Source organism: Umbelopsis ramanniana (assembly GCF_025399195.1).
Source record: "Umbelopsis ramanniana AG unplaced genomic scaffold K450scaffold_19, whole genome shotgun sequence".
In the NCBI taxonomy this organism is placed as follows: Eukaryota; Fungi; Mucoromycota; class Umbelopsidomycetes; order Umbelopsidales; family Umbelopsidaceae; genus Umbelopsis; species Umbelopsis ramanniana.
Window position 1 is genome coordinate 55,190 of NW_026252105.1, and position 10,851 is coordinate 66,040.

The window sequence follows — 10,851 nt, forward strand, 5'->3', positions numbered from 1 at the left end:
TTCTTCTTCTTCTTCCTCATGTTCTTCTTCTTCTTCTTCCTCATGTTCTTCTTCTTCTTCTTCCTCATGTTCTTCTTCCTCATGTTCTTCTTCTTCATGCTCCTCCTCTTCCTCATGTTCTACTTCCTCATGTTCTACTTCTTCATGCTCTTCTTCTTCATGTTCGTGTTCGTGTTCTTCTTCTTCTAATTCTGCTTCGTGTTCTTCCTCCTCATCTTCTTCTGCGTCATATTGTTCGTGCTGGTGTTCCTCCTCCTCGTACAGTCCTTCATGTTCTCCTTGATACAATACTTCGTGTTGTTGATGATCTTCTCCATGAAGTACATGTACTTCCTTGCTTTCTTCATAGTCTTCATATGCTCTCTCGGCTTGACCCAAAACTTCCGTAGCAAGTGGTAAAGATTGTCCGATAGGCCCTCCAAAATCTTCTGCGCTAGCGCCCGGTTGGTAATAGGCTGGTGCTTGGTGATAGGGATCAGAAGCCATAGTAGTAGCTCCAGAGGGATAACAGGGTGGTGCTTGGTGATAGGGTTCAGGAGCCATAGTAGTGGCTCCAGAGGGATAACAGGGTGGTGACTGAGATCGAGGCTGCGCAGTCGAGACGGCAGGGTATTGGGCCGGTCGAGAAGCTGGAGAATAAGTCTTTGTGGTAGTTATGGTAGAGTTTTGAGACACCTTGTAGACTGCCCTGGGAGCTTGAGAAGTGTTCTGTGTGATGGCTTTGGCAGAGGTTTGAGGAGTCTTGTAGACTACCTGTGGTGCTGATGGAGGAGATGTCGTGAGGGTTGTCGGTGGAGCTGCCATGAGTACTACCGGTGGAGATCTCTTGAGAATTGCCTTAGAGATCATCTTGGGAGCTGCCTTAGAGATTGTTATGGGAGCTGCCAGAGGGTCTATTTTGGGAGCTGCTAGAGGGTCTATTTTGAGAGCTACGTTAGAAACTGCCTTGGGAGCTGCCTTAGGAGCTTTCGCCGGAGGTTTGCCACCTAGATCGACTGTAGCCTTGCCAAACTTCGTATTGAAATTCAGAGAAATAGAAGGCAATTTCCAAGATTTTAATCCAGACTTTTTTGTGATAGTGATAGCAGTATCTTCAGCAGTGGTGGGAGCAGTCTTTGCGGACTTTTTGACAGTCTTGGTAGTAGTTTCTTTGACGGCTTTAGGAGCATCTGTCGCAGCCTTTTTCACAGTCTTGGTAGTAGCTGTTTTAACAGCTTTGGGATCGCCCGTGGCAGCCTTTTTCACAGTCTTGGTAGTAGCTGTTTTAACAGTTTTGGGATCGCCTGTGGCAGACTTTTTCACAGTCTTGGTAGTAGCTGTTTTAACCGCTTTGGTACCGTCCGTGGCAGACTTTTTGATCGTCTTGGTGGTAGTGGTTTTGGCAACTTTGGGAGCATCGGTTCCAGGGGTTTCTGGAGTCTTGGCCGTGGTGGATTTGACAGTTTTGGGAGCATCCGTCTCAGACTTTTTGACCTTCTTGGTAGTAACAGCTTTTACAGGCTTAGTGGCATCCGTTTCGGATTTTGCGGTGGACTTGGTAGTGGGAGCTTCGCCAGGCACGTCAGCACCTGCTGCAGGCTTTTTAACAGTCTTGGTAACCGTTTTCTTAACAGGGTTAGAAGCTACTGCTGGTGGTGGTAGAGGCGACGCAGAAATGGTAACATCTTGGCTAGGTAATTGGACGACGACGGACATGGCTTGCTATATCGTTTGAGAGCTGTTAACATGAAAGCAGTTGTTTATATACACATATATAGGTGTTTTTTTTCCCTCCAAGAGGACCACTAATCCTTGAACATCATTGGCTCACTAATTATCTCCATTCTTAGACTTGAAGCCTACCGAGAGCCCATTTTGTATGCCCAAAAATGGCTGCCGGCCTGTTGTGGCAACTCCACAACGCTTGTTTTGAAAATCTCGGTGGGTTATGTTTACTACGTTTTTTGGTGATATTACTTTTTTCTCGGGTGGGTTCTCTACCAAATTGTTGGTTATATTCTCGTTCATTAATATGTTGCAGCTGAACATTTCTTTCTAGCTGGTCATCATGAGCCAGTTGTATCAATTTGGCGCCAAAATTTGGGAAACCTTGATTTATGCTCAATGGCATTGCCCACGACAAGAACTGATTGTGGTTGCAAAAAGAGCATTCGGTGATACGGAGCGAAAGAGCAACATGAAGCGAGATGGTGGGCGCGCTCTACATCAAAAATGACGACAAAGGCAAAATGGCGGTTACTGTGCAACATGTGGAAGCCATGAAGCTTATTTTACATTATACCCAAAATAGTTGATTTGCTTGGTGGCTTGAAAAAAGGCCTTCAAAAGACACAACGAGGAATACAAAAGGACGTTGAACAGGGGCAGAAGTGTTTTCATTTATTGATATACATTCAATCATTTCAACCTCTATTGATTACGAATGTTTATTCAGAAGAGCTTACTGCAGTTCGTGTATTCTGTAGCAGGTGTTGCGCTGAGCGTCATTTTTGCCGCTTTACTATTGCTGCTCAATATGAAATATGGCGACCACGACTTTAGATACTTTTCAAAAAACAAGACGGTATCTGATTTTGCCTCACCAAGTTTTCTGCGCACTTTGGCAAAGAAGAGAAAGACTCAAGGTATCATGGTTTATGCTCTGGTCTGCTACATCATGGGACTCCTGCTTGTCCAGTATGTGCCTACCCTGTTGTCAATCTCAGAGAGGTTTGAGCTCGACATGATTAGCATTTCCAATCAGACAGTTGTACAGACCCCCACTCCTTACTGGATCACGGTTGAGGACAATGGCATGCAGGGCAACTCGGATCCCACTTCTTTACAAACACAACTGCTTTATGACTTGTTCCATCAGCTTGACCCTGTTAATCAGCTCAATAACATGACTTTCGATCAAAGCCATGTAACATACACTCCTTTGACAGGAACGCAAATGAGCGAGTTTACCATAGCTTCGGATTACGGCGTGAATCTATGGACAAACTACACCTCTGTTCAACCGCGTCTTACTAATGCATCCATGACCATAACCGGCGTTACCCAGAGCAACAACTGGACCATCACAAACTATGCGTATACGACAGATGGAGACTGGAGTTTCTTTATGTATCGACCAAATCTTTATTACTCCTTCCTTCAGCCCCTTCGGCCGCCATCTGAGCTATTTGAGCCGAGCTTTAAATCACTGGTGTGGACAAATGAATTTGCCGGGAGCTGGTCCATGCTCAACCAGTCTTACCTATGGTCTTCTCTTACCTATGGCGTGATCCAATCTGTACAGCCGAACAATAACTTTACCTTCTTTATGAATCTGGCTGACCTGGGAGACAACAATACTGGTGTTTGCGTCGAACAAAGTCATATAGACACACTCTTGGCTGCCGTTCCTCAAACGCCAAGTACCAATAGCGCTTTTATGCAATGGAACACCACCGACTCGGTCTGTGAATTGAGAGCCGTGGTCTATGTCGATGGTACAACCACAACACTGGTGCTTGGCGCATCCAAGACAAAGGTAGCAAGAGCCAACTTTACTTACGCAGAGTGGGTCGCCCCGGTGCAATTGGGTCAAAACTCAAACAGTCCTCCTTCACCCATGGGTCAACTTTTGAACAATATAGGAAGCTCAGACCGGTTCAAAGCCGCTAATAATCTACTGATATCCGCTGACACCTATTTGCTAGAACCTAATGACAATATGGGTCTGGTCAATATTACAGCTACGGACATCTTACTTCGATCTAGGTTGGTGGACCCTGCCAAGGACAGCCCGGGAAGAGACGCACTTTTCTTGACCTCGGTGGTAAATGGTCACTCTCTGGTTATTCCGTTGGTCATGCACATCAATGTTGAGGCCATTGATTCACCTGTTTGGGTCCCTATATTTGCGGGAGCTTTGGTCGTAATCGCTATTTCACTCATCTTGTTCAGGAGGAAGATCTCTGGAGATTGGGATTTGGATCTCTATCTCTTGTTTATTGACACTGCGGATGTTCACGGTGAATTTGGCGAACACGTTGCGGATGTCGAAAAGCACTTGGAAGTCCTGTACGATCCCGAGACTGGCCGTAACTACTTGACGACGCCCAAGGCCATGGTCACTGAAACTATATTGGAACATGTGATATCTGATGAAAAGCGCGAAATGGTTGAAGATTCGATGGATAAATACTCATCTCTCGATGACTCTGTGAAGAAAGCGCCGCCCAAATTTGTGTTGGATGCTTATACCACGGCTGACTTGAAGAAGGCTGTGGCTAAAATCAAGAAGGCGAAACATACTTTGACGGCCAAGAAGAGCCATTTGAAAATTTTGGATGCTGTCGCTCAGAATTGTGCCATCACCAAAGAGCTTAGCAAGAAAGGCATCGATGTGACAGGTCTCTGGGATCTTCTGCAAGAGGTTGATTTTGCCAAGGTTATCAGCCTGACGCAAAAGGCTGCCTTGTCTCAAACTGTTATCACTGTGCCTGAAATCCAACATGTTGTATAATCGTTCACCGGTGTATCTGGTAGCAGTTGTTCCAGGTGACTGTCAATACGTCTACTGAGTCGATCCATCCGTCATCGATATACCAGCGAAACTGACTCCAAGCCGATTTTGCTTTTTTTTAAACTCGAAACTAAAACTCATGCTTTACATACAAATAATCAAATACTGTATATGACTTATCTTCTATTGCTCAAGTATCTGGCGTGATTCCTCAAAACAGTTGTGAGGACATGTGTAGGACACATAATAACATCCAAACGAATAAATTAATACACCACTTTTCATTTGCTCAACTTTTTCTGAAAAAGCAATATAGTGCTGTTCTTGATGAAAGCGGGTGAACCAAAGTGCCATTCAGTGTTAACGTGGAAAGCGATATTTGACGAAGCGAAGTTAGAGATGGTTGCCAAGCCATTTGTCCTAGCATGTCAGGTACCGAGTGATCTCTGTGAGCGGACGTTGTAGCGTTCATCTTTACATTGTGCATTCTATGCTGCCGAATGGATGGTGCATGACTCAAAATTTTTGCACGGTAACATTGACTAATATAAAAAAAAAAAAGTGAACTCAGCTTTAAGTTCTTAATGCAAGTTCTGTGGGTCGAGCAGGAGCCATGAAAGAATGACCTCAGAATCGTACATTACCGCATGCGGAACTTAATTTCTATCATCAATGGCCCGGACGATGTATAAAAAAATTCAAGTACAGATGGAGCTACTGCGAGAGGTGATGATGACTACGATAAGAAGTTTTCTAACTTATATCATTTGAATACCATACCATCTGTTTAAGGTAACCAAGGTCAATATGTCACGGAGGTAAGGACAATATCCAAGCAAAATTTTCTCCGGTGTGTACAATGCTTAATTTGTGGCGTGCAGAATGGTTAAAGTGGTTGATGAGCAATCAAAAAGCTTGAGTAAAGTATGAAAGACGAGTTGGAATACCCCGTGCGCGGATTATGAATGAAAAGCACTGTAATTTGGCTGTTCCTGGCTTGCTTGCCGTCCCGATAACTATTCCAAATGGGGTCTGAAACACACTGTCATTTTTTTATATTTTATTTTTTTTCTTTGGTGGTGCTCACCGCTTTTCTATCTCTTCTTCCCATTTGAATGAACCTCATATGATCCGTTTACTATCAAAAAACACAGTACATATTGATCTTGTTGAACCCGTCGTCTACCTGAGAGGATCGCATCAAGATGATACCCATACTACAGTCAAAGGGGCTGTTATCCTCGACTTACAGGATTCCACCTTGATCAAGAATATCACAGTTCGGTTGCTGGGACAATCTAACACTGCATGGGAAGAAGGTGGCCCAACAGGTGTGGGAGGTCAGCAGAGACGATTTCAGAGCTCCAAAACATTTATCGATTCGATCATACCCATTTATCCAACTGTACAATCAGAGGCCGAGCGACTGATGGTCTTATCACCTGGCCAATATCGATACCCATTTGAGTTATGCCTCCCAAACTCATTACCAGAATCTGTAAATTTTGAAGAAGCCAAGGTGAACTATAAGCTGATTGCTACACTCGAAAAAGAGAAACGACAAGGCAACAGCTTGCTTCCTGGATTTTTGCAAGCCAAAGTTGATACGGCGGAGCAGGAGATTAATCTGGTTCGACTAGCTTCAGATGCGGTTTTCACCAGCGACGGTTTGAGAGAATCAATCACAGCCCACCATCAACTACCCGACTTGTGTGACTACCACATTACCGTAGAAAAGAGCGCCGTTTCCCCCGGTGGCATATTACCTGTTTCCGTCCGTGTGATACCACACCTTAAAGGCATGCGGATTGAGTATGTCCATGTCCGACTTCAGGAACGTCGTGACTTAAAAATTCCTGAAAAACAAGTGCAGCACACCTTGGAAAAACAGCATTACTTACGACGACAAGATCAAGCCAAGATGAAAGTGAATGCTGATATCGATGATGTGGGCAGCTCTTGGGAGGACCGCATTGTGTTTGTTGTACCAGAGGCTGACAGTTGCCCTAATTTGCACCATTCTACCATGGCCCATCCGGAAATATCAGTACAACACTGGTTGCAAGTTACCGTTTTGGTGGCCTACCCCGGTGAAAGCAACAAGCCGACACAACGAGCGCTAGTACTGGATACTAAAATCACAGTTCTCAATGAATGTGTTGCTGGTCACGCAGATGAGGATTGTGTTGCTTTACCCCAGTACCGAGAAACCTCGCGTGACGATCATCCCCGCAAAAACCATAATCTGCATCATTATTCTCATGGTGGATATTGTGCTTATGAACTCGTCGAACCTAATCCGCAACAGTCTGTCCGAGATGTTTTTGGCCTTCCTCTTCCTCCTCCGGCCTACGACGAACAAATCGATGTTCGAGGAGTCCCTATTTAGAACAATTGCCACTTTAGATTGTAAATATTTTATTGGAATTTATGTTTTATCTGATAAATATCCGTGTAGCATAAAAAAGGTTAACTGTGTGAAAAACAATGGGAGTCTGCCTTCCCAACATTATACTTAGCCAGTAGCCATAACTCTTGCGGAGTAATTGCTTGGAGACTGAGTTCGTGAGCTGAAGTGAGGAAATTCGTGTGATCTTGTACCGAATTGCCTTAAGCCATGTAAGATAAGGCATACATTATTAAGGATAGTGACTCTTTGGGTAAGAAATAGAACGGCCGGCCATGAGTTGCAAACAATCTTGGTTGGTACACCTTAATTGGTACACCTTACCGAGCCATGGCAAATCATCGTCGATTTATTTTTGACTTTGCCGAATTCGTAGGTTTGGGACTCGCCAAAGAGTTTCCGCTTAAATATCGAGTCAAAGTAGCATTTTATACAATGCTGAGCCATACAGTTTATTCACAATAATAAGTAGAATAATCACAGCAGCACAAAGTATATACAGGCTAGATTGGTTACAATCAAACAGTGCTTAATATTTGCTGCTTCAAGTAGCTGTATCTTATTTACCATGCCCAAACTGGGCACAAATGTACTGCAACCTGGCGGGTATATATGTCTAAGGGGCTTGCAAAGTATTTTGAGAAAAGACAATTTTTGGCCCTTGATGATCTCGGTAACACGTTGTTTACAAACCAAGAAAAGAGGTTTGTACCTGTTTACAATAATATGACTTTGCTGGTGATGTCCTGATTGGTGCAGAGTTTGTATGACTAAGTAGCGCAAACAGGAAATCGGCGGCAGCATGGACTGTCAATGGGACTAACCTGGTTACAATATGGGCAAAACCCGAATAGAACGTCGAAACTTTGCCGAGTCGTCGGCACTGATCGTAACCACTTTGAGGTGTGTCAACAAATACCCCAGGAAGATCACTGCATGTGAAGGTCAATAAAATAAAGCCATTACTTACTTCGTACATACAACGATGGTGGAATGCACGACCACATGTCTCGTTGTTGCAAATCAAAGATGGCGTTTGTTCCTTTTCTGGCGTCTTGGTGGTAGCACTAGTGTCGGGTGTGTTAAGGTGGTAGGCGTAGCAGATACCACATTCAACGTCAGCCGAGTTGTCGCCAAAATTGTCCCTCTGTGGCAATTTTGGCAGTTCTAATACTCGAAGTATATTGTCGAGCAAGGGTTTGGACCCATCCCTATTAGATAGGTTCAATCAGTATATAGTACATATTGCTGAAGACGATGCACATGCTTGGCCTGCTCCTCACCATGCTGCCATGTTGCGGTTTATAGCCTCCTTCCACACTGCAATGCGTGACTCGGCGCCAAATAACTGCAAGTCAGGTGCTTCACACGGGTTTTTGGTGTGTTTGATCTCAAGATGAAGTGTGCAGTGATGACCAAGTGCTAGTCGTCGCTGTGTATCTCGTCGAGTAGGCCGCACAGGGTCTAATACCCAGGAGTTGGCATCCAAGTTGTCCAATTCGTCAAATAGCTTTTGGTAGTCGTTCAATATGTCTCGGATGGCGGATATAACTGTGGGTATATTGGTCTTGACACTAAACGTTGGCATCTCGCACGGCAGCTCTGCAATGACATTGAGCGGATATATATGACTGCCTTCAGGAAGATCGATATAAACAATATGCTGTCGACCAGATGAATCCCTGCAAGGTGTGTTAGCGAACATATAGGTCAGCATTCACTGGTGGGCTGGCACTCACCGTATTGATAGGTGGAAGGACTTCAAGCCTGGGTCCATGTAGACTACATTTTCCATTCCAATAGTATTCAGTTGACTGAGGAGTATTTCATATTGTTTTGTGGACATGGTTGCGACTTTTTTCGAAACTTCTTGTTCCTGGGCTTCCGCGTTTTGGGATTTTCTCTCCTTAAGCGATAAAATATTAGCCCGGTCATGAAATGGCAGCAAGCTTTATCAAACAAATAAACATACCAGTAAATTCGTCAGATCACTTAGGAACATTCGTATGTTAGAGGCATGGCTCATTTGCTGTAGTATTGTCTTATTATGCGTGTGGAGTAATCGTCTCAACTTTGGACTGCCATAGAGCTTCGCGCCTGTCAAAGTTGACGGCGACACTTGCTGTATTTCAATATAGTGTTCTTCATTCTGCGTAATGCAAGTTAGTTTCTGGCATTTTTAAACAAGACATAGGTACCTCACGCTTACATTAATCTCTATAAATCCTCGATAGGTGAGGCCATGCACATCTGCTGGAGCTAGCAGGGCATTGGGCATGAGGGGAAAATTTTTATTTCGCAGGGCTCAGCGTCGCGTGGACTCGCGATTTTTTAAACGACCACGAAAACGCGTCTTCAACTTACAAAGCCGCTACTGTTTTCTACTCCTATTTTTTCTTCCTCGCATTGGCTTTGTCAATTTTGCTTCAAGGAATAATCTAAACTTCATTCATATATTACAAATATGGCAGCCGTCTCACATAAGCCTCGCAGTATGACTGCAGGCGCAAGAAATGTCCTTCGTTCAAATGATTCTGCCAGTTTGTGGAATTGTACTTTGTCTCCAGGTCAGTAGTGTTTGCAAATTTTTGCAGTGAAAATACATCTGCACAAGCTGATCTTCCTTTGTAATCGCTCTCAGGCTGGACCGAGGAGGAATCAGAAACTTTGCGAAAGGCACTAATGCTGTTTGGCATTGGAAATTGGGCAAAGATCATTGAAAGCGACTGTTTGCCTGGAAAGACTAATGCTCAAATGAATTTGCAATTGCAACGACTTCTTGGTCAACAAAGTACAGCTGGTAAATACAAGGAATATTAGGAAGAAATTCCATTGGCTACGCTACTCGGAAGCGTGGCTTTTGTCCTAGCTTTATTCTAACTCTTGTCATCTATTTCCTTTTTGATTTGCATTGAGCAGAGTTTGCAGGCTTACATATTGACCCAAAGGTGATTGGAGAGCGTAACTCTAAGATTCAGGGCGCTCACATCAAACGAAAGAACAACTGTATTGTCAACACAGGTGGTAAATTGTCGCGAGAGGAATTAAAAAGTCGAGTGTTGAAAAATAAGGAAATGTAAGTCGAAAGCATCACCAATGTTATATTGAAACCTACATGTTACTAATGGGCTATGAAGGTATGAGCTTCCAGAAGAGACATGGAAAGTTATCGTCCTCCCAAAAGTAGAAGACGTGAGTATTAGATGTCTGATCAGCTGTCAAAGACGTATCATACTAACCGGCTTATCCTGTTTGACAGCCCGCAGCTGTGTTAGAGGCTAAAAAGAAGGAACTTGAGAAGCTCCAGGAAAAGTTGGCTAAAGTCCAAGGTCAGATTGCTAAAGCGCGAGCTGCTCATCCTGCTCGAGTGGACGAATTAAAGGTTTGAATAAACGCCAACTTGGAATAGTGTTGTGCAACGAGAACGCTAACCTTTGCGAAACTTCTAGATCGAGCTGGACAGGTCACCTTCACCTTCATCACCTGGTCAACAAGTACCCATGGATACGCCATCGCCGCCTTCCACACCTGGATCGTCCGCTCCTATCCCCAGTGAGAAGGACACGCCCGAATCATCATCAAGATCTCCAGATCTAGATGAAGATCTTGCTATGGCCATGAGGCTTCAACAGGAAGAAGATGGCCTTCTCTTGCAACCCCGGGTGGAGTTCTCCGAGGATGATATGGATGAACATGATGACGACTTTGGAAATGAAAAGAAACGAAGTAGAATCTCGAAGGGAAAGCACGCAAAGCGAAAATGACGGCATCGCGCCTCATGTATTACACACAATAACCTTTACAGCAACCCCCACGCAGCACCACACACAGTCTGATTTTCAATCACCCAAGGTGGTTCAAATGATATTCTCTTTCTTGATATGATAATCTCGGGCCATGTAAAGCTTCCTATACACTGCATTTGGTTTTGACAATAAATACTTGTTTC

The 10,851-nt window shown here is 44.1% G+C and overlaps 6 protein-coding genes across 6 annotated transcripts; 4 read left to right on the forward strand and 2 right to left on the reverse strand.

The window, feature by feature from the left end:
* Positions 1–123: 123 nt before the first annotated feature.
* K450DRAFT_270750 (uncharacterized protein) lies at positions 124–1,695 on the reverse strand (the record flags this gene model as incomplete). The annotated part of the gene is made up of 1 exon (XM_051592977.1): positions 124–1,695. A coding segment is annotated over one exon (1,572 nt), but the record flags the coding sequence as incomplete, so codon positions are not given.
* A 1,305-nt stretch (positions 1,696–3,000) lies between these two features.
* On the forward strand, positions 3,001–4,587 carry K450DRAFT_235544 (uncharacterized protein). The gene has a single exon (XM_051588104.1). It carries the CDS (start codon positions 3,023–3,025, stop codon positions 4,493–4,495), a length of 1,473 nt encoding a protein of 490 aa, XP_051445705.1. The 5' UTR covers positions 3,001–3,022; the 3' UTR covers positions 4,496–4,587.
* A 1,017-nt stretch (positions 4,588–5,604) lies between these two features.
* K450DRAFT_235546 (uncharacterized protein) lies at positions 5,605–7,002 on the forward strand. The gene has a single exon (XM_051588105.1). The coding sequence runs from the start codon at positions 5,622–5,624 to the stop codon at positions 6,882–6,884; it is 1,263 nt and encodes a 420-aa protein (XP_051445706.1). The 5' UTR covers positions 5,605–5,621; the 3' UTR covers positions 6,885–7,002.
* Positions 7,003–7,305: 303 nt separating this feature from the next.
* On the reverse strand, positions 7,306–9,269 carry K450DRAFT_235550 (uncharacterized protein). Its single transcript, XM_051588106.1, has 8 exons — positions 9,112–9,269; positions 8,875–9,051; positions 8,642–8,808; positions 8,186–8,584; positions 7,873–8,113; positions 7,727–7,798; positions 7,615–7,648; positions 7,306–7,526 (listed from the first exon to the last, which is right to left on the reverse strand). Exons 1-7 carry the CDS (start codon positions 9,178–9,180, stop codon positions 7,619–7,621), a joined length of 1,155 nt encoding a protein of 384 aa, XP_051445707.1. The 5' UTR covers positions 9,181–9,269; the 3' UTR covers positions 7,306–7,526; positions 7,615–7,618.
* Positions 9,129–10,416, forward strand: K450DRAFT_235554 (uncharacterized protein). Its single transcript, XM_051588107.1, has 5 exons — positions 9,129–9,469; positions 9,544–9,702; positions 9,822–9,978; positions 10,040–10,094; positions 10,162–10,416. Exons 1-5 carry the CDS (start codon positions 9,367–9,369, stop codon positions 10,288–10,290), a joined length of 603 nt encoding a protein of 200 aa, XP_051445708.1. The 5' UTR covers positions 9,129–9,366; the 3' UTR covers positions 10,291–10,416.
* On the forward strand, positions 10,036–10,774 carry K450DRAFT_235558 (uncharacterized protein). Its single transcript, XM_051588108.1, has 3 exons — positions 10,036–10,094; positions 10,162–10,284; positions 10,352–10,774. The coding sequence occupies exon 3, from the start codon at positions 10,403–10,405 to the stop codon at positions 10,664–10,666; it is 264 nt and encodes an 87-aa protein (XP_051445709.1). The 5' UTR covers positions 10,036–10,094; positions 10,162–10,284; positions 10,352–10,402; the 3' UTR covers positions 10,667–10,774.
* The last annotated feature ends 77 nt before the right edge of the window (positions 10,775–10,851 follow it).

Excerpts from the sequence above, each read along its gene's own strand:
- K450DRAFT_235544 (XM_051588104.1), top strand. The coding sequence starts at position 3,023 with ATGACCATAACCGGCGTTACCCAGAGCAACAACTGGACCATCACAAAC.
- K450DRAFT_235546 (XM_051588105.1), top strand. The coding sequence starts at position 5,622 with ATGATCCGTTTACTATCAAAAAACACAGTACATATTGATCTTGTTGAA.
- K450DRAFT_235550 (XM_051588106.1), bottom strand. The coding sequence starts at position 9,180 with ATGCCCAATGCCCTGCTAGCTCCAGCAGATGTGCATGGCCTCACCTAT. Across the intron at positions 9,052-9,111 it reads GAGGATTTATAGAGATTAAT|AATGAAGAACACTATATTGA; the intron begins GTAAGCGTGAGG and ends TGCATTACGCAG. Across the intron at positions 8,809-8,874 it reads GTGATCTGACGAATTTACTG|GAGAGAAAATCCCAAAACGC; the intron begins GTATGTTTATTT and ends TTATCGCTTAAG.
- K450DRAFT_235554 (XM_051588107.1), top strand. The coding sequence starts at position 9,367 with ATGGCAGCCGTCTCACATAAGCCTCGCAGTATGACTGCAGGCGCAAGA. Across the intron at positions 9,703-9,821 it reads TGGTCAACAAAGTACAGCTG|AGTTTGCAGGCTTACATATT; the intron begins GTAAATACAAGG and ends TGCATTGAGCAG. Across the intron at positions 10,095-10,161 it reads TCCTCCCAAAAGTAGAAGAC|CCCGCAGCTGTGTTAGAGGC; the intron begins GTGAGTATTAGA and ends CCTGTTTGACAG.
- K450DRAFT_235558 (XM_051588108.1), top strand. The coding sequence starts at position 10,403 with ATGGATACGCCATCGCCGCCTTCCACACCTGGATCGTCCGCTCCTATC.